The 24,915-nt window shown below is 40.2% G+C and overlaps 1 protein-coding gene across 3 annotated transcripts in view; it reads left to right on the forward strand.

The window, feature by feature from the left end:
• Eya3 (EYA transcriptional coactivator and phosphatase 3) overlaps nucleotides 1–24,915 on the forward strand; it is an 81,655-nt gene that overhangs the window by 16,131 nt on the left and 40,609 nt on the right. For 2 of the 3 annotated variants that reach the window (XM_029539662.1, XM_021199707.2), the window contains exons 2-6: nucleotides 1,944–2,039; nucleotides 6,852–6,895; nucleotides 12,284–12,363; nucleotides 15,261–15,327; nucleotides 17,931–18,067. In XM_029539662.1, the coding sequence (XP_029395522.1) occupies nucleotides 2,007–2,039; nucleotides 6,852–6,895; nucleotides 12,284–12,363; nucleotides 15,261–15,327; nucleotides 17,931–18,067 (361 nt within the window). In that variant the 5' untranslated portion in view covers nucleotides 1,944–2,006. Of the gene's footprint in view, nucleotides 1–1,943; nucleotides 2,040–6,851; nucleotides 6,896–12,283; nucleotides 12,364–15,260; nucleotides 15,328–17,930; nucleotides 18,068–24,915 lie in introns of those variants that run through there. The other variant, XM_029539663.1, reaches the window with a different exon arrangement.

Consider the following 24,915-nt stretch of genomic DNA (forward strand, 5'->3'; position numbering starts at 1 on the left):
TCAGATTTTTAAAGTAAATTAGTTTTGTGTTTAAAAATAAAATTAAAAATACTATTACAGTCTTTTTTTTTTTTTTTTTTTGGTTTTTGGTTTTTGGTTTTTGGAGATAGGGTTTCTCTGTGTAGTCCTGGAACTCACTTTGTAGACCAGGATGGCCTCGAACTCAGAAATCTGCCTGCCTCTGCCTCCCAAGTGCTGGGATTAAAGGCATGCGCCACCACTCCCGGCTATTACTGTTATTTTTAATAATGACTTTAACTCTGCCCCAGGGAAGAGATTCCTTTTCCTCTTTGCTTAGAGCAATTCTTGGAAAAAACTTTAGATTGCAGTTTTTACATTTCTATCCTGATTAAGAAACCATGAAGTGTTACCACTCTTTCTGTGTTGGTAAGATTCACTGTCAACAACTAAAGAGTGAATAATTTGATCCTATTTTGTTTGTGCTTATGGGTTGAAGGCATGTATTTACTAATGTATGTTTGCATAGTGCAGTAATCACACAGATTTTAATTAAAGTAATCATAAACTGGTAAGACAAAAAGTGTTTAGTTTTTACAGTTACAAATCAGTTTCATGGTCACATAGATTATACTCTTCTGTGTTGAGCAAAACAAGTCGGGGAAGGTTGTAGCTGTGAGCTTTCATTTTGCATCCTGTAATTCCACAGTGCGGGTTGTCTGCGTCATATACTCGGAACACAGCTTTTGAGGCTCTGCATGAGCCACACGTGAGTGCATTGAGCATCAAATACTTCTGACCTTTAAACTGGTTTTCTTTTGACATTTAAGAGCAGAGGAAGTAGTAAAGCTTTATCATCTAATTGTTAAAGTTTTTCATCTGCTCGTAATTGTTTTTTTTTGTTTCTTTGTTTTGTTTTGTTTTGTTTTATCTGCTCGTAATTGTTTTCTGTCCTTTCCTGGTTTTATGCGTGGTTCTAAACAGTATATTGTATTGTACAAATGAGAGCCACACAAGTTGAGTGAGTACCAGCAGAAACAAAGGCTTTGGTTTTTCTGCTTCTCTTGTTTGTTTCATTATTGCTGCAGCAGGAGTCTGAACTTACTTTAACTGTATGTTATGTTTCATTCGATGGTTGGTAGGAGAAACCATTCAGGTGAGACTTAAGCAGTCTTTCTCTAGGAAACAGCCAGCCTTGGTTAAGTAGGGGTGGAGTATTTCGTTTTTTATAATGTATCCCTGTTAGCAGGTCAAAGATGGTGGTTTTCTTCTTTTGTTTAAAAATTAGGACCAGAAGAGTAGTGTTTGAAAAGTAGGTTTATTTAAATAATTACCTAGTATATTTAGTGGAAGTTCATTATTTCAGATTAAACTGGATCCTAGCTTTACGTAATTATTTTTCCTTAATTCTCATATTTAAGGGTTCACTTTACCTGTTTATTTGCTTTATCGAGATCCAGAAGAATTACATTTTCATTTAAATTGATTACATATAGATAGATAGTTGATTGTGATATATTTAATTGATTTTCCAGTTTGTCCTATTTAAAGCCATTCTGTGTGTCTGTTAACAGTTATGTAAATGTTCCACATTAAAGCAGGTTAGATGTTATCATAACTTACTGACCTGCTAGGCCAGTCTCTATCATTTTAAATGTAACCCTAATCCTTAAAAAAAACTGTTTTATTATCTTCACATGGCTGTCATTGTAAAGTGTTTAATGCATTAGGCACTATAGTAACCAGTAGAAGTGACTCCACGTGTTGGCTTCTGCAGGGCCTTACAGAAGTCATTGTGTACAGCTCTCGTGACTTGGAACAGCATGTCAGTGTTGAAGAGCCACGTGCAAGTTTGAGATTTCGAGATTGGAACTAACGTAGAATGCTAGCTTGAGTAGCAAAATATTAAAAAGTTATTCTGTGATGGCCTCAATGATAATAGATTACAAGTATATAAAGCTTTGAATTCCCCCTTTTACAAACAGTTTGTGAAGACCGCAGAGACCTGCAATTCAGTCCCATAAGTGTGTAAAGAAGTAGTGGTCCTCATGGAAGAAGAACAAGACCTACCAGAGCAACCGGTGAGTTTTTCCTTCAAATTCAGTTTGGTTGTATAAAAGTGAATCTAAGGGATTTTGAATATTACTCAATTATATGTACAGAATCCAAATGAGAAACGGGAGTAAAGAACAGATTCCTTAGTAATTTCCCTCTAAGAAAGCAATGTTTTATGTTCTCTTATTTGGCTATATGCAGTCTCCGCTGGCCTCAAATGTGCGATCCTCTTACCTCAGCCTCCCAGATTGGGATCACAGATGTGGACTGCCTTGCCTGACATGTTGATGCTTTTAAATTCAAACTTGGCTGTCTTAATGCTAAGGAATCGCTTTGGTGCACTCAGTGTTACCAGATGAGTGGTGCTCTTTCTTTATGTGTTGAGAGTTTCATACTCATGATTACTTTGCCGTTCCATTAACCCTCTCAGACAAGGTAACTATAAAAGTTAGGGAGCCATAAGCAGCTAATAAAAAGGCCTTTTGAAATGATTAAATGTGTGTTATTAATAATCAGGGGAGTAATAGTGTTGAAATCATCCTGAACAACATATATAGGAAGTACACTGTTAGCAAACAGTTGAACTATAGATACTAAATGTACCAAGGAAAAGGGCATCATTGAGTGTTTAGTAAGACAAAAGTCTATTTATAAAATCAAAGACTTACGCAAATGTTAACATGCTATTGAAATGGGACTCGTTAGTTACCCCCTTCCTATAAAGTAACAAGAACTGTGAGACTAACCTGCTGATGGCTCATCTCTTCTACTCTGCTTCCATTCCTTCACGCTCTGGTCAGTTTCTATAGCATTATGCAAAGCCTACATGTTAGAGGAAGGTAAGACACTGAAGCACTTTAAACCTAGAATGTCTGTTGTGTGGTTATTGTTACAGAAAGTCACTTTCTTATTTGCTTGTGCTCCTGGTGTAAATGTGTCAGGGCAACCATGTAAACACATGGACACATCAGTGCTGTTGGAAAGGCACACTGTCCCAAACAGACCACAGGGAGGGCACCAGTGTCAGAAGGAGGCAGAAAGCATCCAGGGGACACGTGGCCTTCGGCTTCCTTAGCTTTCCTACATAAAGATGAGACAGGCAGAAATGGTATAACTCATTACAATAATTCTCACAGGCTGTGTTGTGATTGAGAACAGGGAAAACAGGAATGTAAGCGTTGGGTGGCCCACCAGCGGCTGCAGACCAGGAGTCCAGCCAGCACTTGGTATAGTGATTTGTTTTTTGCTAACTTGACAGAAGCTAGGGTTGTCTCAATTGAGAAAATGGCTCCCATCTTAATGCCTGTAACAGCACCCGCCATGGTTGTTGCTTCAGTTCTTGCTCTGGCTTTCCTCAGTGAGGGCTATCACCTAGATGTGTAAGATGAAATAAATCCTTTGCTGCTCAAGTGGCTTTTGGTCACAGTGTTTATCACATCAATGGAAACCCTAATGGAGATGTTTAGGAAGTGGAGGCAGGAGTATGAGGTGTTCAAGCCCAGCCTCTGCTGCAAAATGCGTTCTAAGTCAGCACCGGCTACATGAGACCCTGTCTCAAACAATATCTAAAGAAGGGGTATTTGAGTTAGGTAGAGGGAAGCTCTGAATTCTAGGTAAGATACAAACAGCTTTGTCCTCTAGGTAGGCCCTAAAATTTGTAGATGCTAAGTAGACAAGTACAGAATCCAAGAAAACATGGAGGACTTACCATTTAAAGAAAAGACTTTAGAAGAAGAGTTGTCGGTCTATTTTCAGGAGACCAGCTGTCCACAGGTTGCAGTAGAGATCCCAAATATGATAGAACAAGTGGCTCTGCTGCAGTCTGCTCAGAAGGAATGACCAAGTCAGCTCTGACTTCCAGTCTTTCTCTTCCACAGAGAGGAGTAGTCTGTAGGCTATAAAGGACAGTCTCCCCAACGGGTCCTTCTTACTGTTTTGGGGGTAGTGCCTTACTAAGAGAAGCCCAGACTGGCCTGACACTCCTGAGCCTCCGCCTTCAGCTCCTGGGCCTGAGAGTGCAGGAGCGCACCACCTTCCAGACGAGGGAGTTTTACTTCATAAGCCCACTTGTTTCCTTGAGACAAAAATCCTAGTTTGTGATTCAGGTTCAGGTGGCCTTAAACTACAGGCAGTCCTCCTGCCTTTGTCTCTGAGTGCTTAGAGCACAGGCGTGTGCTACCATAATCAGTTGTCTGGTTGACCTGAGACTGAGAACCACAATTATCAGAGCAGTTTGATTTTCTACAGAACAAGTTCTAGCGAATGAGAGAGCCGTCTGAAACAGCTGCAGAGTCCTGCTGCTGCTTTGCTCAACAGTGATGGCGGGGCGGGATGTGGGAGTGGGTGTGGAACTGCAGACCTGTGCTGCTGGGATGTCAACACATTAACAGCAACCACAAACTGAGGATCGGAAAAGAATTTGTGACATTCGGTAGTAATGTTGACAGTTTCAACTTTTAAAATGAGTGGCTCAAATGATACTAAAATATTGGCAAATTCTTCAGAGCACCAGGTAATGCTAACATTTTTTCATGGATATTCATTCTATAAATTGCAGTAGGCTCTCTCCTCCCTTTCTTACTTTTTATTTGTGTCTGTATGTGTGTGAGTGAGTGTGTGTGTGGTGATTGTTGTCTTGTTTTGTTTTTGTTTTCTTGTCTCCAGTACTAAAAATTGAACCCAGAGCCTCACTCATGTTAAGCGGGTGCTTCATCTCCAAGCTAGCTTTTGGGTATTTCCTAGGTTTAGTTACTCTATGTTTTCTCTGTACGAGCAGAGTCTTACACCAGCAGAGAGAAAGAAAGGGTCCTCCACCTGTACATATTTTGTAAGGTTGCTTATGATAACATTACAAAGCTATTTGTAATTTGATGGTTTCCTCTCCTTATTAGCTAAATGCAACCTGGTATAATTATTTGCTAGATGTGACTGTTTTTCCAAAAAAATAATAAAGGATCTACATAGCCAGGTGTGGGGGCACATGCCTTTAATCACAGCCCTTAGGAGACCAGACAGGCAGAACCCTATGAGTAATGAGTTCTAGGCCAGCCTGGTCTACAAAGCAAGTTCCAGGACAGCCAGGGCTGTTACAAAGAGAAACCTTGTCCTGAAACAAAAAGGGGGGGGGGTGTCTACCATTTTATTTCCTGTTTTGCCATGTTACACAATGAATTAAGAATGCTGGCTTTATGCCTCCCATGTGTTTGAGGGACAACAAATGCTTTAAATTGATGAGATCATTCCCCTTCGTTTGTTCTCAGATTTCTCAATTGTATATATGTGTGTACATGTTTTTGTGTCACAAGCAATTTGGTTTAGCAACTCATCCCTATCTAATTCCTGAAGTTAGCACACAGTTTTAAAATGATCATAACGAAGTGGACAATATAGGGAAATATATGTAAAACCAGCACAGTCCAGCCATGGTCTTAGTTTACTCTGCAGTTTACTTAGGGCATCGTCTCCCGTCTGGGTTGGTCCAGTAGCCTCTTTATGTTTTTACATTTAATGTCTCCCTCCTATCCATTTTCTATCTTTGTTTTATCAGAATGGTGTCTAAAGTTGAGAGTAGACTGTGTTATCTTGCAGTGCTCAAAGACTCCCTGCTATCCTTGAGGTAGACCTGAGCTCCCTAATCTGGTTCCTGAGGATGGGCCGCAGTGATCAGGCCGCCTTTTGTCAGCATCACTTCCTTCAGACATGCTACTCATAGGCGCAGTGGGTTTTCAGAACAGTGAATTTCATGTTCTTTACTATCAGTGAGCCCTTTTGCCTGATTGTTTTGTTGTTGTTGTTGTTGTTGTTGTTGTTTCTGAACATAGCAGCTTTTCTCCACTCTCTGATACAAGTTCTCCCTCTTTACCTCACTAAATTATTCAGTTTATCCGGTGTCACCTTAGACTAATAATTTTCCTTTTCCTTTTCCTTTTCTTTTCTTTTCTTTTCTTTTCTTTTCTTTTCTTTTCTTTTCTTTTCTTTTCTTTTCTTTTCTGGTTTGTTTGTTTTTAGACAGGCTCTTTATAGCCTTGGCTGTCCTTGGAACTTGCTTTGTAGAGCAAGCCGACATCAAACTCTCTGAGTCCCACATGCCCTGTCCCTCCACAGCACTAAGACTAAATGCATATGTTATCATACTAGGGTTCTCAGTTGAGTCAAACCCTAGGGTATTATTTAAAGGTGTAAACCTGGTGGTTTAACAGCTGAAACTTTCTCTTCTAAAATTACGTTAGGTAGTAAACTGTCATTGATTTTTTTTTTTTTTCCAATTTAGTTTCTGTTTAAAACATTGTTTTCCTTCCTTGGGCTACATCTTCTTCACCCACTTTTATAATGGGGTTAGATTCTTTATTAAAGTCCGCATGCCTCTTGGTTGGCTTATTGCAAGTAACTACTATTACAAAAGTTCCACATTTATGTGTAATGACATTTTAGGTCAGAACAAAATGAAATACTAGCATATTAGTTAATATATAGTCAACCTTCTCTTCCAAGTGTCAGTCAGTATATGTCAGTATCTAACCAACTGAAAGTGAATATAATGGACAGAGGCTATTTCTGTATACACATTCTTCAGACATTCCCATTTCCTAATTCCTAAGTGATCAGTATAGCAACTATTCACATAGTACTTACATCGTGTTATGTATTATAAGTGATTGAGAGATAGCTGAAGTACATGAGAACTATGTGAGGTAATATAAAGGACTGGAGGCTACAGAATTTCTTATAGTGAGAGTTCCTCAAGCCCACTGCCTGAGATGCTGAGATACTGTGTTTGAACAACTAGGGTTTCAGAATCAGATCACTGCGCTGATTTCTATGTGTGCTGATGTTTACAGGTGAAAAAAGCCAAGATGCAGGAACCAAGAGAACAGACTTTAAGGTATTTGTAAAACTGAGCTTCTTTTTAACCATCTGCTTTAATTTTCAGCCTTGTGCTGGTTAGTGTGGGGTGTGCTTTGTGCTGACTGCTTCTTAGTTCTCACTGTCACCTTTACATTTGGAAATTACTTGGTTTCAGATTAAAACTTCTCTTTAAACTGGATTTATTAAACCCCAAACCAGAGACTAGTTTGGGCAACTTAGCAAGCCTCTATCTCAAAAAACAACAAACAACTGCTCTTCCAATACAGCTTTTCCTCTAAGATATATGCAAATCTTTTGTTGTTCTGCCTCCGGACATTTGTAGAGAAACTCAAATGAAAAAATGATATATTCTTCAGTCAAATATACAGTATACAAACCTGGAAGAAGAGCTGAAATAAGGCGAATACAGAATTTGGCATTAACTGTCAGTTGAGTGCGATGCCCTAGATGTTTGTCCATTCTTGTAGAAAGGAGGCCTCATTTTAGCACCACATGTTTTGTCTCCTATGCCATCATCTACTACTGTAGACAGGCTTGGGAATGATAGCTTTCTCTGCTCTTTTCCAGTGTTATGCTTGCCAGCAAGAGTATGTTCTTGCATCAACACAACTGTCCACCTATTCTATACATATTCCCAATCTACTTGCCAACACACTCACAACTTTTCCTAAACCCAGATCATTCATCTGCCGCCATCACTAACACTGTGCTAGAACAGCACAAAACTGCACTGGTGCAGTCTTGTTCACTGATGCTTTCAGTGGTGTGTCTGACTTCCCAGTGTCTAAAAATCATCCTAAATCTTTCTTCCTTTTATCTTTGCCTCTGGTCTTCTCCCTTTCTCTTTAATTCCCATTTTTTTTTATTCACTCAGCTAGGGAACTTGCTACCTAATTCAAAGACAAATTAAGAGATATTTAAAAAGAAGCACCTTGCCAGGTGCACTCTAATCCCAGCACTCAGGAGGCAGAGGCAGGCAGATCTCTGTGAGTTCAAGGCCAGCCTTGTCTACAAGTCAAGTTCCAGGATAGCCAGGGCTACACAAAGAAACCCTCTCTTGAGAAACCAAAAAATTAAATAAATAAAAATTAAATAAATAAATAAAAGCATCTTGCTTCTCATGAGATCTGTTGTGGATACTTCCTCTTTCCTTTTTCTGAGAAGTCATTTCTCCTGCTCTGCTAAATAAAGCACCTACTAACTTTATCTTTTCCTGAAGTTCTCCCCCCCCCCCGCCTTTGATAAGTTTTAAGTATCCTTAACATAAAATGTACCATTTACTCCTTCGTCCTTTAACAGAGTCTTACTGTATAGACCGTGCTGGCCTTTAACTTGTGACCCTTAGCTTCCTAAGCACTGAGATTTATTTATTTATTTATTTATTTATTTATTTATTTATTTATTTATATGAATACACTGTAGCTGTCAGACACACCAGAAGAGGGCATCAGATCCCATTATAGAAGGTCGTGAGCCACCATGTGGTTGCTGGGAATTGAACTCAGGACCTCTGGAAGAGCAGTCGTGCTCTTAACCACTGAGCCATCTCTCCAGCCCAGTACTGAGATTTAAAGAGTTGAGCCACCATGCTATGGATTGAATCCAGCGCCTTGTGTGTGCTGGGAGGAGCTTTATCACTGAGCTACATCCCACAGCCCTTACAACGTTTTTAAGAATATGATTGAGCAGCAGCTTGTACATGAACTTGTGTGACTGTCAGCCCCATCCAGCTCTAACGTCTTGCCTTTCCACACTGAAACTTTATATCTGCTAAGCAAAACTTCCCTGTACATCCCTACCCCCACCGCCCCAGCCTGTTTCTACTTTCTGATTTTGTGACATTAGTCTGTGGGCTTGACTATTCTAAAAACTTCATGTAAAGGGCTATAAGATTATGTACATAGTCAAAAAGACATATATAGATACACAAAGTCTCTTTATAGCATGGATCAGAATTTTCTTTTCCTTTCCTTTTCTTTCCTTTTCCTTTTTCTTTATCTTTTTCTTTTTTGAGTCAGGGTTTCTCTGCTCTGGCTGTCCTGGTACTCACTCTGTAGACTAAGCTGGCCTCAAACTTAGAGATCTACCTGCCACTGCCTCCCAAGTGCTAGAATTAAAGGCCTGTGCCACCACTGCCCGGCTAGAATTTCCTTCCTTTTAAGGGTAAATAATACTTTTATGTTTCTCTTTCATCTATCAATCATTGATAACAGACAGGAGCTCTGTTGAATGAGAAGGTATTTGAACTGTGCAGTTTATAAAGTCTGACCTTTTTTGCTCATTTTTATTTTTAAGCAATTTTTTGTTAAGCAAAAATTTACATTTATATGTCCTGAAGGTAATAGTATTTTCAGACAGTGTATAGTTTCCCTAGGGACAATTTTAAATATTAACAAAGTGCTAGAGTGAATTTACTGTCTTGGTGCTGTGTCTCTAGTCTGTGCATCCTGCGTTGCATGTGAACAGGACTTTGTTATGACAAAATTCTAGAATCAAACTGGAATCAAATGCCCTTTGGAGATGCTATGCCCGGTGGATATGAGGGCATATTCTGAGATTCAGGATCTAAAAATATTCTTTAGCAGTGGATATGAGTTTGAAAATCAGACTTACCCAAATATACAGGAAAGATAAACTATCATTGCAGTCAGAAATTCGGATCCAATTTCGAGTTCCTCCTTGTGTGAATTCTATTTAAGCAGGTTTGAGATGGGACTCAGAAGTCCTTAACTTTTATCTAAAATTCAGGTCACTGTAATAATTTAGCCATTTCGGTTTGTACCAGTATAACTAATCATGTCATTTATTTCTTTTTCCATGTAATTTCCATGGTTCTAACTTGGATAGTAGTTTGGTGTTTAAAAGTGAAATCATTTGAACAGAGATAAAATTGAATTTTGAAATTTTAACATTAAAAATGAAATTTCCAGGCTGGAGAGATAGCTAAGCCATTAAAGGCACTTGCTGCTCTTGCAGAGGAGCAGGATTTTATTCAGCACCGTATGCTGACTCACAAGTGTTTGTAATTCCAATTCTGGGGGATCTGATGCTCTCTTCTGGATCCGTGGGTACCAGGCATACACATGGTCCACATACATGTATGCTGGCAAAACTCATATTAAAAAATGATAGTTAAAAAAAATTAAATGTAGCAGGCATAGTGATGCATGCCTCTACTCCCAGCATGTAGGAAGCAGAAGCAGATGGATCTGTGAACTTGAGTCCAGGCCATCTTACCAAGTTTCAGGCCAGCCAGAGATACATAGTGGGGTCCTGTCTCAAAAAACAAACTGCCAGGTGTGGTGGCACACACCTTTAATCCCAGCACTTGGGAGGCAGAGGCGGGCGGATTTCTGAGTTGGAGGCCAGCCTGGTCTACAGAGTGAGTTCCAAACAAACAAATAAATGTAACTGAAAAGTTAACTTAATGTCTAAAATATATCAGAAGAAAGTTCTTTTTAAGTGAATGCTTTGATATTAGAGGTCAGCTTCAAAGGTCCAGTGAGAGCTTTAAAAGCTGCTACTTTTACCGCAGGCGTTTTTATCCTCAGATGTAGAGCTTGTGGTGCAGGAGTCTTTTCCTCTCTAGGGAGAGAGTAAAACAGGTTTGTATCAGGCGACATAAATGTGGGAAGGGTGCTTGGCTGGAAACAGAAATAGAACAGCTGTTATTACTGTGTTCTTGTGTCTGGACTTGCCTACTTTTTATGTCCTTACTCCTCTAACCCAGTGAGGTGGGTTCTGTTTGTGTCCTCACTGACAGACGGAGGCCAGAGAGTTTAGTGACTTGTTCAGGCCATCCAGCTAGTTATTGGAATGTGAATTCTGACTTGGCATTCCAGCTCTAATGCTTGTACTCAGTGATAAAGTTAACTAGTTTTTTCAAGATGGGGGTCTCATTCTGTTTTTGCAGACTGGTTTTAAACTAGTTTTATAAACCATATTGACCTTAAACTTATGATAAATCCTCCTGCCTCAGCATCCCAAGTACTAGAATTAGGAGTGAGTCACTCCATGCAGTTAGAATCCGTACTCTCACCAGTATGCTCTAGTGGTTGGAAGTGATGGAGTTCTGGGACTTAAAAGGAAAGAAAAGGAGGAAAACACTCTAAAGGACTCAACCTGGAGTCATCTCTATTCCAGAACTTTAGGGCATGCTTGCAGCATTGTAGTTTCTTAGGGACTTTTATAGCCTCTGCTGGCCTCAGACTCATTTGTTAGAAGATGGCCTTGAACTCCTGATCCTTCTGCCTTAAATCTCCCTAGTGCTGGGGTTATAGGTGTACACCAACACATCAAACTGAGCTCTTCTCAGTAGGAGAAATACAACAAACTGAACAGTTTTAAGGGTTCAGAACTCCTTTGCGACAAACATAATTTAATCTTTAAAAACTTCAAATTAAGATTTGTAGCTGGATGAGATGGCTCAGTGAGTAAGAGCACCCGACTGCTCTTCAGAAGGTCCTGAGTTCAAATCCCAGCAACCACATGGTGGCTCACAACCATCTGTAACAAGATCTGATGCCCCCTTCTGGAGTGTCTAAAGATAGCTACAGTGTACTTACATAAATAAATAATAAATAAATAAATCTTAAAAAAAAAAAAAAAAAAAAGATTTGTAGCTGATGATGACCCACTATCTCTAATAAGACATCTCCCTACTTTGTTATACTTTTTGTTTTGTTTTGGGGTTTGTTTTTGTTTTTGTTTTTTTGTTTTTTTCGAGACAGGGTTTCTCTGTGTAGCCTTGGCTGTCCTGGAACTCACTCTGTAGACCAGGTTGGCCTCGAATTCAGAAATCCGCCTGCCTCTGCCTCTGCCTCTGCCTCCCGAGTGCTGGGATTAAAGGCGTGCGCCACCACGCCCGGCTTTTGATATACTTTTAACCAAAGTAACAGATACATAGAAAAGTATGGAAATAAGGTACTGTATCTTTCAGAATAACCACCCGAATGGATTTCAAATGTTCTTAACACAAAGAGTAAGTGTGTGAGCTAGTGGGTATGTTAACTAGCTTGGTTCACTGTTTCATAGTATAAACACGTCAACACTTTACTTTATGATCCATCCATATACAATGTGTATAATATTTTTAAAGTGATAGCACTATTAGATGTTCAGGGTTGTTTTGTTGAGTGATCTTAGAGGAAAGAAAATTGACTGGTCTGTGACTTAGCTGAGCCTTCCCAGTGATATAAAATGTTCAAGGTGTCTAGGGCTATGAAAAAGAGCAGTCGGAGGCTGCAGGTGCTGCCCTGGCCTTCTTCCAACTTAGTTCTAAAACTAAGAATAGAAAGATCATCAGATTTACTTTTCACTGGGCTAGCCTAGGAGGAGCCGGGTTTGACTTTACCATTCAGCATTGCAGCAGCTCAGACCCGATGTGCTTGTCTTATTCTTCTAGTCAAGTAAACAACCCAGATGCCAGTGATCAGAAGCCGGAGACATCCAGCCTTGCGTCAAATCTCAGCATGTCAGAGGAAAGTAAGTACCATGCTTCATGCACGATGGATGTAATTGGGTTTCACTCAGAGTCTGGGTTGTCCAGACTATCTGGAAGGCTCTTCTCTCCTGTTCACAGTGTACTCTTCTGATAACATACCAGCTGAGGACAAGCCTCATGGATAGCCTCATCCAAGGAGTCAGACTCAGTGACTTCATTTTTGTTTGCAGGTTGAACTTCTAAAAGTAGTAGCATTTTATTAGAAAGCAAAAAAGCCGTGGGCTAATGCCTGACTGTTCTTCAAGAGCATTAAAACAAAAACTTAAAACCAAGGAAATCTTACCTATCAGTTTTTAATGTCTTTTATATTTTTTTCATCCTAAACCCCAATCCTAATTTAACTCAGCTCTCTCTCTTCTCTATAAATGTGTACAGATAACTAAGCATTATTGGCTAGAATTATATACTTCATTGAGTAGTTAAAGCTAGTCATAACCACAGGGCTTCATTTCTTCGTTTCTCTAATGACTGTTTCCTTTTAAGTTACAGCTCTGCTTCTTTGAAAACCTCAGGATCCACTTACCTGTCCTCATGCTTCACTTTTGTCTTCTCAGATAAAAGCTTCACACAAGCAGCTCCATGATCACCCTCCCCTGCCTCCAGGCTTCCCTGTGTTCGTATCTATACTGATACTGTCTTATATCCTCCTTGTTAGAACTGAAGGGGTTCTTGCTCTTGTCAAATATAAATCCTATATTTGTGTTCTGTGTCCGCTCTGGCCAAGATTGCTATGATGCTTATCTCCCCTCCACTCCTGCAGATCACACTCTTCTTAATTCTCCTCAGAGGCTTGCTCTGGGAGCTACCATCTTTTGTATGAAGGTCTCCGTGACACGTCAGGACCACTGAAAAGAATTGCTTCTGCTTGTTTCCTTCTGTTTGCTCCTCAGCTGGTGGACTTTCCTTCTTTTGTCTCTTCCCGTGAAACTGCTTAGCAAGGCCCTCGATTGCTGTCATATTGCCAATTCTCCTAGACGTTTCTCTCTCCTTGTAGTCTGTCTCAGTACGTTTCCTCTCACTTATCTTCTCTGATGACCTTTCCTCTAGCTGTACTTGAATGTTAGAAGGCCTCAGGCTTGAGTTCTAGGCTAACATCATCTTCAGAGATGCTTCCATCCATTACATTCCTCTAAATGTCATACATTGCTAACAAATGCCTAATTAATTTATTAGGGATTAGAAGCAGGGTTTCTCAATGTAGCCCTGGCTGCCCTGAAACTTGTTAAGTAGGCCAGGCTGGCCTTGAACTCACAGAGATCCACCTAACTCTGCTTCCTGAGTGTTTTTATTAAAGGTGTGGAGCTTCATGCCCAAATACCACATTTTTATTTCATATGTTATTTCTCTGATTTCATTTGTGTATCCAACTACCTACTTGAAATCTTTCGTGTCTGAAAGCAAAGTAATATATAATATGTAAGAAACTTTTTTTTTCCTTTTACCTAATCAGATCCTCTCCCAAACATGCTCATCCTAGGACATTGTATCACTGTCTGAGAGAGACTGGAAAGTCTTCCTTATTCCAAGCATCTAAGCTGATGAGACGGTGTGCTGGTTGTACCTCTGCTCTTTGCCTCATCCTCCATTGTTTCTGTACTCCGAAGCAGTGTACTACTTTAAACCCTCTACTGTATAATATCAGGCTGACTTTGTAATCTATCACTGTTTCCAGGTACTGCCAAGCTCCAGGCTTAGTCTGTCATTGGAGGAGCGGTAGATAAGGGTTTGAGTACCTGTCAATGGAGAGGAAATCATCTTACAGAATTTGAACTACCCTAGTCTATGTCCCAGGATGGATAAAATATTCGTATCTAATTGAGATAACCTTTGTTTCTGTCAATCTGAATATAGATAAAAGTGATCTTCAAGCTTTTAATAATCTTTTAAAGACCTCAAACAATGGCATTGTACCAGATCTTTTATAATAAACTCATAGGTGTTAGTTTGTCTTTCTCCTGGGTATGAAATGGCCCCTTATCTTCTCCTGACATTTCCTTTCTGTACAAGTCACTCTTTCAGGTAACCTAGCTTAATATAAGCCAGATGTTCCTTTTCAGTCCATCTTGGCAACAGTTAAAGTCAGAACAGGGCAGGAGCCTGGCCTAGCATTTATGGTGCAGCTCTGTGTATAGTGATCCGCAGTGGAGCCTAACGAGTGGCTTTCTACACCTATCAGTCTTGAGCCACATATTTGTAGATTTATAGCCTTTATCCCAGTTGTGATTATGAGGGTCAAGCTTTCATTGCAGCTTTTTCCAGAAAAAGTCCTGGAGGGCAAGAGGACACCAGGTGGACACTTCACTGCATGAGTCTTGGAGCATCTGCTTGGCCAGACTTAAAGCCTTTAGTATAGAGCAGAAAGTAGTAATACAAAACCCTGCTCCCGTCTGTGCTGCTGTTGGTTCTACGTAGCAATAGTGTGAGCTTGGAGACTTCTACCAAAGCTGTCTCTCACTCGTCCTTCCTAGGGCTTTTTCCACGTAGGGTAAGCATCCAGTCTGAGGACATTGAGGAAGCATTGTGTGATTTCTTAGGTATGGGATTGGCTTTCGAAGTTTCAGTGAGCATAGCTGAGAGCCTAGGACGTTTTGCTTTATAGAGTTGAGGTCAGTGACGAGGAAGTAGAGATGTTTATTTTCAGATGTTTCCTGTGTCCATCTGTCCCCCTCCATCCTGTCTTGCTTCTTTCACTGCCTTTTAAACTCTGCATACAGGTCTGTAAATGTAGAGATGAGGAGTTTTCTCGCACTCTTGGAAATTTTTTGGCATCCAGTTTGTGTGTTACTCACTTTGAAGAACCATATAGTAAGATATATAAATTTTCCAATTACTTTTTAAAATGTTCTAATTTTTTTACCTAATAATATCTTTCTTTCAGTTATGACATGCACCGATTACATCCCTCGCTCATCCAATGATTATACCTCACAAATGTATTCTGCAAAGTAAGTTGAATAATTATTTCCAGACTTTTTTCTAGGCTCATTACAAATTTAATATTGAACTTTTCTCACCTCCCTTGTTCTCTGTCTTTACTCCAATTTTTATCACATCTAAATATACTCAATGTATCATCCTTGTACAGATCAGGTAGTGGCTGGAGTAGATTACTATTACCTAGGAACCCATTGATCGTGGCACTTGTGTGATCTGATCCTTTCTCTACATTGATGTATGGATCAGTAAACACAGCTCAGCATTTCTTCAGATCAGCAACTGCAAACTGTTGAGCTTGAGCTGGAATAAGTGTAAAGGTTGAAGTTAAAAAGAAGTGCATTTTAGACCTTCACGGCATAAGGCCGGTGTTTGCCAATAGCCAGTTTAGTGATCTTTAAGGTGAGTAGGGTACAGAACAATGTTTGTACCAAGTTGCAGTTGTGTATTAATGAAGAGTGCCCATACACAGACAGAAACAACTGTACCCATTAAACCAGCGTGTCCTTGCCTACTTACAGATGCGAGAGTCATGAAGAGATTGGGTGCAGAGGTGCGAGATCACTAGCAGGCTGTTAGGAAAGAAAGCCGGTTTGTTTTCCTTGGTGTGCCATTCAACTCCACAAGCTTTTTGCTATATAAGTTATACCATGTTATTAGTTTCAGAGACTAAAGATTGAGATAATAATCTTCTCATTTCATGTTTGAAATATTCTAACGAATGTATTATTTTCTGTGAAAGCATGGGGAAGAAGAGTATGTTCTTTACAATATCTGGGAATTAACTGTTTTGAGACACTATTTCAAAGTCATCTCATGTGATTTGAGTAGCAACTCCTGTCTGAATTATGTTTCATGCTTAGATCTGGTTAATGCACATCTCTGAGACTGTTAGAACATGAGTGTTGCATACAGCAGATCCATCCCTAAGTGTAGACAGTTGCTGCTCTCAGACACTTTGTTCCACTGTGCCCTTTGCCTTCATCCTCACCCCTTCACCACTTACAGGAACCATTGCATTCATCCCCTTGTTTAACCAGACCTCCATTTTTACGCCCTTCTAATCCATTTTAGAAAGCAGTGAGTCTAGGGCCTTCCAGTTGTTTCGGATTTGTCTGGACTCTAGCCTGGCACTGAGGGCCACACTCCTATCTTTCTCCCTGTTACATGTTCCTGTCCTTCCTCGGTGTGCCTCCATTAGGATTAGAGTAAGGCTTCCTCCTGGACGCTGAAGCCCTTTGCTCTTCTCTCTGTTCCTTTGCCAGGGCGTATTCTTGCCCTGGGACACTCTGTCTCTCTTTTGTGGATAGTTTACCTGCTCAGTGCACATGCTACTTCTTTCTAGCCTTTATGATCTGCTCCCAAAGATGGTTTTTTGAGGTGAGGGGGGATCTTTTCCTTGTTAAGATAGAACCCTTTTGCCCTATGTTGTTTATTAAAACTTTGATACCTAATAAATAGCACTTTTTCATACAACCTAATATGCCAAATAAGTAGAAGATACACACACACACACACACACACACACACACACACACACTCAAACACGGTATAGTAGAGTGGATATCTACAAGTCAGCAAGCCAGGGTGAAGTTTTGTGGTTTCACTGGTGAAGTTGATTCCCTGACTGTCCCTGGTATGGCTGGCACCAATTAGTGGCAGTGTGCTGAAGCTTACTTACGGGGTCTATTAGCCAAACTGGCTCCTGTTTCACAGACAAGTTGAGGATACTGGAGCACATCTCTACTTCCTGGGTTTGTTTTTGTTTTTAATGTATATTTTGTTTTGTTTTTTGTTTCCTTGAGATGGTTTCTCTGCATACCTCTGGCTGTCCTGGACCTCACTCAGTAGACCAGATTAGCCTCGAACTCAGAACTCCAAATGCTTCTGCTCCCCAAGTGCTGGAATTAAAGGGATGTGCCACCACCTAGCTACCCTGTTTTTTGATGTGGCTGCTTGTCCTTGCTCCATCAGCCTCAGTTCCCTTGTCTTAGAACTGTAGTTGGCCAAGTGCTCTAGGTGACAAGTTCTGCTCTGTTCATTGTTCATTGTTCTAAAGTGTTGCTTTTGCTTTCTGTCTTAAGTAGCTGGCCTCAAACTCACTATATAGTGAAGGATGACTGAATTCACTCTGTGGTGAATGGTGGCCCTGAACTTCTGATCCTCCTGCTTCCTCTTCCTCCCAAGTCCTGGGATAGCAGACTTGAGCCTCGATGTCTGGGGTCTGTGATGGTAAGGGTCAGATGAGTGCTAGGCAAGGCTGACTGACTGCAGCCCAGAGTTTAGCATTATCTAAACACAGGGTATAACTGAGTGAGTCATCCTTGAGTCTCACTTAGGGCCTTGGTGCAACACAGTCATTTGTAGGGTAATAGCTAGAACTTGGGAAGATATTTGAAACTTTGATTTTTCATAAAATTATTCTTTGGAAAGATTAATAATGGAACCTGAAAAGGGCCAAACTTGTGTTTTCTGACCACTTATAAAAGTTATTTTACTGTGGAAAGTTAATCTCATTCCTAAATTCTTTGTTTCAGTAATGTTAACTGGTTTGCCCATTTTCATTAATTAAGTGAGCCATATATGGAAATTTTCATTTTCTTGATTTTCCTAGACCTTACGCACACATCCTCTCAGTTCCTGTTTCGGAAACCACTTATCCTGGGCAGACTCAGTACCAGACACTGCAGCAATCTCAACCCTACGCTGTCTACCCTCAGGCAACCCAAACTTACGGACTACCTCCTTTCGGTAAGCTCTCCTATTGTGAGCAGTTCTTAAGGATGTGTTCATCAGTCAGAACCATCTGTCCCTGCTCAGAACAAGCCTGGCTGATCAGGAGTATTTACTTACAAAGGGTTTGGTAGAAGTTATGCTTACGGTTTTCTGTAATTATTTGGTTACCCACAAAAATTTGATCATTTCCAAGCTCTTAACTCTGAAACTTGGATCGCGTGCCCCTTTTCCCCATGCTCAGGTGCTTCCCATCATGCTAGGTCCTCTGACACTGAGCTGTGCTTTCTGACCTTTGGCTTATTGAAGCAAAATCTTGCTACTTTAGTTCAGTCTGGTCTTGAACTTGCTGTGTAGCCAGTGACCTTGGAAGTTTCAGTACTCCTGCCTCAACTTCCTGAATACTGGGATTACAGGTGGGCACCGTCACACCCAGTTAGAAGCATGGAATCATTGGTTGAGAAACTGACTTGACGCACTTTATATAGGACATAGTGCTGTGTGCTAAGGTAAACATAGTAAATGCATTTTGAGGTGAATGATTTCAGCTAAAACCATTAAGTCTAAATATCCAGCTAGACTATGTCTCATAGTAGGATTTAGTTTGGTTTTGTGTTGTTCTGTTTATTGTTGTTGTTTTTTGGGTTTTTTGTTTGTTTTCGCTAATTTGTCCCTTCCTCTCCCACCACTTGGTCCCCAGGTTAATCACATGTTGTTCTGATGAGCCAAAAGTGCTTTTAGAATGGAGGACATCTGAAATTATGTGTATAGTTTGAGGTTATTTGAACATATGGTATCTGTGACAAATTTTCTTTTTTTCTTTTTTTTTTTTTTTTTTTTTAAGATTTATTTATTTATTTTACATAAGTACACTGTAGCTGTCTTTAAACGCACCAGAAGAGGGTGTCAGGGGCTGGTGAGATGGCTCTGGAGTTCAAATCCCAGCAACCACATGGTGGCTTATAACCATCCATAACAAGATCTGATGCCCTCTTCTGGAGTGTCTGAAGATAGCTACAATGTACTTACATAGAATAAATAAATAAATCTAAAAAAAAAAAAAAGAGGGTGTCAGATCTTATTACAGATGGTTGTGAGCCACCACGTGGTTGATGGGATTTGAACTCAGGACCTTTGGAAGTGCAGTCAGTGCTCTTACCCACTGAGCCATCTCACCAACCCCAAATTTTCTACACATGTATAAATATGTTTATTGTTCCTCTGTTTTAACACTGGTGATATTAAATATTAATAAATTAATTAATTAGTCATATTAAGTTTTAATATTACTTTAACTTAACATGTTAAAAGTCATGTTTGGGGGGGCTGGAGGAATATCTTAGCGGTTGAGAGCACTTGGTGCTCTTTTCCAAAAGCCCAGATTCAGTTGCCAGTACCCATAGTTCATGACTGTCTGTGACTCTAGTTTTACAGGATTTAGCTACCATCTTCTCTAACCTCCTTGGGCACCAGGCATGCATACACACACGCACACACATATACAAAGGCTAAATACTCATATACATAAATAAATCTTAAAAAATTTTTTTAGTTAAAGTTACATTTTTGAGACATCATTTAAACAAGCTAAGGATTTTTTTTTAACTACTGGAGAAATTATTACCCAGATTTTGGGCATTTTGATGTTGCCTGCTTTTAGTTTCTCCATACCTACTTCTATTGGTTCACTTGGCCAGTGTCAGTGACAGCTGCTTCATTTTTAGGCTCCGTAGCCGCCTTAAGCTCCTTGGTAAATGCTAAGAAGAACTGAGGTTGTTTGTATGTTTGCTGGTTTTGCTGCTGTCTGGGGATCTGTCACATGGCCTTTGCACCCTACATAAGCATGTGCTCCACCTCACTCCAAAGACTTAATTTCTCTCATTTTTTGAGATAGTGTTTTATAGCTAGGCTGACCTCTAATTCTAAATCCTGTTGCCTCAGCTTCCCAAGTGCTGGGATTTCAGGCATGTACCACCACATATGTCCTAGGTGATAATAATTCATAACAGGGTCTCCTTGTGTTCCCGGAAGCTAATGATCCTCTTGCTGCAGACTACCTGACGTTCTGGAGATTCCTGGCTTGTCCCACCTCACCCAGCTATGAGTGGTTATCTCTTTTCTTTTATACAAAATAATTCTGAAAAGTCTATTTATGTATGTTTTGTATATGGGTGTTTATCTGCATGTATATCTGCATGTATATAGGTGTTTGCATGTATATCTGCATGTATATGGGTGTTTGTCTGCATGTATATCTGCACACCAGAAGAGGGCATTGCTTCCCACGGGACTACAGTTACAGATAGTTGTAAACCCATGTATGTGCTGGGAATTGAACTCAAGGCCACTAGAAGAATAGCCAGTGCTCTTACAGCTGAGCCATCTCTCCAGCCTTGCGGTTATTTATTATTGCATATAGTACACTAAGCTTCCCTCAGATGGCCCATGACAGGCTAGCGGTTGTACAGCGGTTATTCTCTTCACTCTCGTTCTGATCAAAATCTGTGATCAGCCAGCCCAAGCTCTCTAACACGCTGCATAATTCATCCCATTTGTTGTTGAATTATAAAGGTTTTTTTCTTACCCCAAACTCAATTAATAAAACACCTCACAAGGTGCTCCTTGTGTCTTTTCTAACAGTGCCCTTTATAGTCATCACATTTCTCTCACATTAAAAAAGGAAATTATGTAAATAGAACTCTGCTGAGAACTTTGAGAAAGTATTGTATTAAAAACAGTGATTGGTAATTTTGAATTTTTGTAATAAGTAAGCACACAGATTACATACACAGATCTCTGCTGGACCTGGGATCAGAGGACCTGAAAGAATGGGACAGACACAGTCCGATGCTGTAGACAATCATACTTTAGTTTCAGTGAACTTTCATACACCAGTGTAACAAAGCAATGATCCAAGGAAGGCTAGGTTCAGAGAAATACGGTCATGAAAACATGTAAATAAACACCAATACGTGTATACTAATATTAACAGAGCTGCCCTTTCCCAGGACTTTCTGAGAACAAAGCAGTTGAAACACAATTGCCTGGCACATACTATAGATTATATCTGGGAAGGCCATACTAGATTCAGGGTATACTGACCAGATTGGGTTCAGTAGCTATATTCTGACATCCAACAAGAATAAATATGTCTTATAAATTGAATGTAAGTGTTTAACGCAGGAGGTATGAAATCACGGCTAAGAACAGTCCAGGAAACAAAATGTACCTGAGGTAAAAGTCCTCTGCCTTTTTTCCTGGAGCCTCTCTCACCCCAAGGCATGGTTCATTGTGTTTCAGTAAGTAGTATGTGAGACTTACTGATAACAGATTTAGGTTAGGGACAGTGTATATGATAGATATATTTTCTTCCATTTTTCCAGAGAAGTTATAGGATATGTTTGTAATATATTTGAGTGTGTGTGTATGTGTCTGAGTATGTGTTGTATGGGTGTGTGTGTGTGTGTGTGTTGTGTGTGCAGGTGCAGGCAAAAGGAGGTTATGAAGTAACCTCCCCTGTCACTCTGTCTCATTCCTTTGAGGTAGAGTCTTTCCTGAACCTGGCTTCTGAGTTTTGGGGTAGGCTGGCAGTCAGCAAAGCGCAGCAGTCTCCCTGTCTCCACACAGTATAGCCCTGAGACCAGGTAGGACTGAACCATGCCTAGGTTGTTACATGGGTGCTAGGATGCAAACTCAGGTCCTAATGATTGACTAGCAAAGGACTCTCAACCACTGGCCCTGTTTGTAATATTTCTTAAGGTTATTGTATCTGTTTTGTTTCAATTTTGTTAAGTTTATGTGCCTGTAACTGAGGGCAGGCGTAAGTGTGAGAGGCAGTTCTGTGCTGCCACCTTGTGGGGTCAGGAAAACCAAACACCCATCAGGCCTGCATCAAGTGCCTCTCTCTACTGGCTAAGCTCCCTCACAGGCCTTACGTTCTGTCTTTTGGATCAGGCTGGCTTTGAATTCTGTATATATTTTAATTGGCCTTTAACTCCTAATCCTCCTGCCTCCACTTCTCAGATGCTGGGATAGATAGCAGGCATGTGCCACGGTGTCTTTAACAGTCATTTACTTGGGACCAGCAGGGTAACAGCAGGTAAAGGCACTTGAAGTGCCAGTCTGACAACCTGAGTTCAACCCCTAGAACTCCTAGACAGGTGCAAGGAGAGAACTGCTCCACAAAGGCTCATTGTGCCACCCACACGTGCGCATGTCGCATTTGAGAGGGTGCGTACACGTGAGTGCAACACTCATTTAAGTAAGAACTGCTTTCATATGTTCACTTAGATTAATAAAACTCTCTTGGAGTCAGAATTTTAGTGTCTTGTTGTTATCTTAGTTCTGTTTTCAGGTTAACTAGGTCTGTTACTATACTCCAGCTATAACAGACTTTGGAAAATATAGTTATAAGTATATCCAGCTCACTTCTGTAATTAACAATACTTGAGAAAGGGAAGCAGGAATATTGCCATGAGTTTGAGGTCAGCCTGGGCTACATAAAACCCTGACTCAAAGCAAACAAACAAAAAAGTCTGCAAAAACCCTAAATGAATAAACTTTCATTATAATTATACTTTTAAATGTTTATTGTATCAAGTAATAGGTTATAGTAGGATTTGACATTTTATCTTATTGCCTCTTGTTATCCTTAAAGCAGACCTTAGCAGTTAGTAGTAGCATTTGTCCCACTTCAGCAACTTGGAGTTGGTCAGGTCATTGTCCCATTAAGACTAGTAAATGCTTAGGATTTCATTTAAGCCGTGATCTGTTAAATTCTCCCACATTTTTGTCTCATTGTTCAGCCTGAAATAAAAAAGTGTCAGCTTTTAAAAATATGGGGTGAACTAAAAGAAAGATAGGGAAGTTGTTAGTGATGTACTCCTGCTCTAGAGGCTCACACGGTCTGCTTGGACCTAGCACTGACCCGGTTCTTCTGATGATCTTTGCTATGAGGTGGGAGACTTAGGATGCATGTTAGAGTTTGTTCCATTTCCCACAGCAGATTCAGTTCTACAAACTTATCCTGTGGGACTAATTGGAGCTACAAAGAATTGTTCCCTGAGATGCTTATTGAAGCATTATTTATAGTAGCAGGAACATAGAAACATAGACATGGGGATTAGAAAAGCCCTTGTTAGACTGTAGTCTGTCCATAAAATGGAAAACTCAGTAGCTGTTATCATTTATCGTCTCGTATTTATTTTTTTACTTTCTAATGATGTGCAGAAGGACCTACAAGGATGTGTGTACTCTTAAGAACAGTGCCTATAGAGGCCAGAGGTGTTAGATGCCCTGGCACTGGAACTGCAGACAGCTGTGGTCTATACAGTGTAGAAGCTAAGAGCTAAGCTCAAATCCTCTGCGTGGGCAGTATATTCTCTAACCAGGCCTCAGCTCTCCAGCCCTATAATTTATATTCTTAAAAATATCCATGGTCATTGGGAATGTAAATTTGTATAGAAATTGTGGAGGTTTTTCAAAAAAGTTAAATTGAACTATTCTGTGCATAGCGGGGCTATCTTGGACCCACCAGCAGCATTATAAGTAATGACATGGGCGCTTATTAATATTTTAAAGTTTAGGCCTTTTCTTGGGGAGTCTCCTGACTAACTCACCACTTGGCCAGTTCTACCTCTCTTTTCCACTCTGGTCCATCCGTTCACCTCTCTGTCCACTGGCAAATCTCCTGCCTCTCAGTTCTTCTACAATCCTTCTGTTTACCTGGAAGTTCCTCTTTCCTTTTCCTGCCCAGCTATTGGCCGACAGCTCTTTATTAAAGTCAATTCTAAAATGCCTTAGGTAGGTAAGGAAAAATGAATATTTACAAAATAATGAGACCAGTAATAGGCCATTGCGGTACAGAATTAACAATTGAATATAGAGACACATCTTCACACAATGTACCCCAATACGTGTGGCCCTGCTGTACCATGTTGGGTTTATGTTTGAAGGACACTAAGTCAGCTACCATATGGGTACTTGGATAACCGTGGTTATTACTTCACTATTCACAGTAGTAAGGAAATGGAACCAGCCTTGTCTGTCAACAGGATTGCAACCAGGTGTGGTGGCATTCTGAAATAGAGGCAAGAGGGTCAGGAAGGAGTTCAAGGTCTAAAATAACAAAAACAAACAAATCCCAGAAATATGAAATCATGACATTTAAGAAAAAATATGTTAAGCAAAACAAGCCAATCGCAAACACCAAATATTTTCTTGTATGTGGAACCTAGTTTAAATTGTGTATAAGCAGAGAGGGCTCTTGTAACCAGAAAGTCATGGAAGGGGAAAAGAGTAGGTGATGGAGTGTGTGCATGTGATGAGAAAGTCAAAAGACCTATCAGTGAAATGCCAGGCAGAGTGGGCTGTGGGGCAAGGAGGTGTGTGTGTGTGTGTGTGTGTGTGTGTGTGTGTGTGTGTGTATGTGCGCGTGTGCCCGTGCATTGGGGGCATGAATCAGCACAAAGTATGACACATACTTGAAAGTACCACAGTGGAACCCATTACTTCGTATGCTAACTAAAAAGTTAATTTAAAAAACCTACACGTGTATATACAAAAAAAATTTGATGTTTTAAAAATAGATGAGATAATGTACAGATGTAGCTCTGTCCCTTGGGAGGCAGAGGCAGGGGCATCCTGGGCTATGTAGTTAGACCCTGGTTCAAAAAGTAAGTGAGGGCTGGAGAGATGGCTCAGCGGTTAAGAGCACTGACTGCTCCTCCAGAGGTCCTGAGTTCAAATCCCAGCAAAAACATGGTGGCTCACAGTGAGCTTATATATAATAAAAAAATAAATCTTTTTAAGAAAATAAAAAAATGAATGCATAAAGGAATAAAGAAATGCTGCTGAGATGGCTGAGC

The sequence above is a fragment of the Mus pahari genome, chromosome 6 (genome assembly GCF_900095145.1).
Source record: "Mus pahari chromosome 6, PAHARI_EIJ_v1.1, whole genome shotgun sequence".
Taxonomy (NCBI): domain Eukaryota; kingdom Metazoa; phylum Chordata; class Mammalia; order Rodentia; family Muridae; genus Mus; species Mus pahari.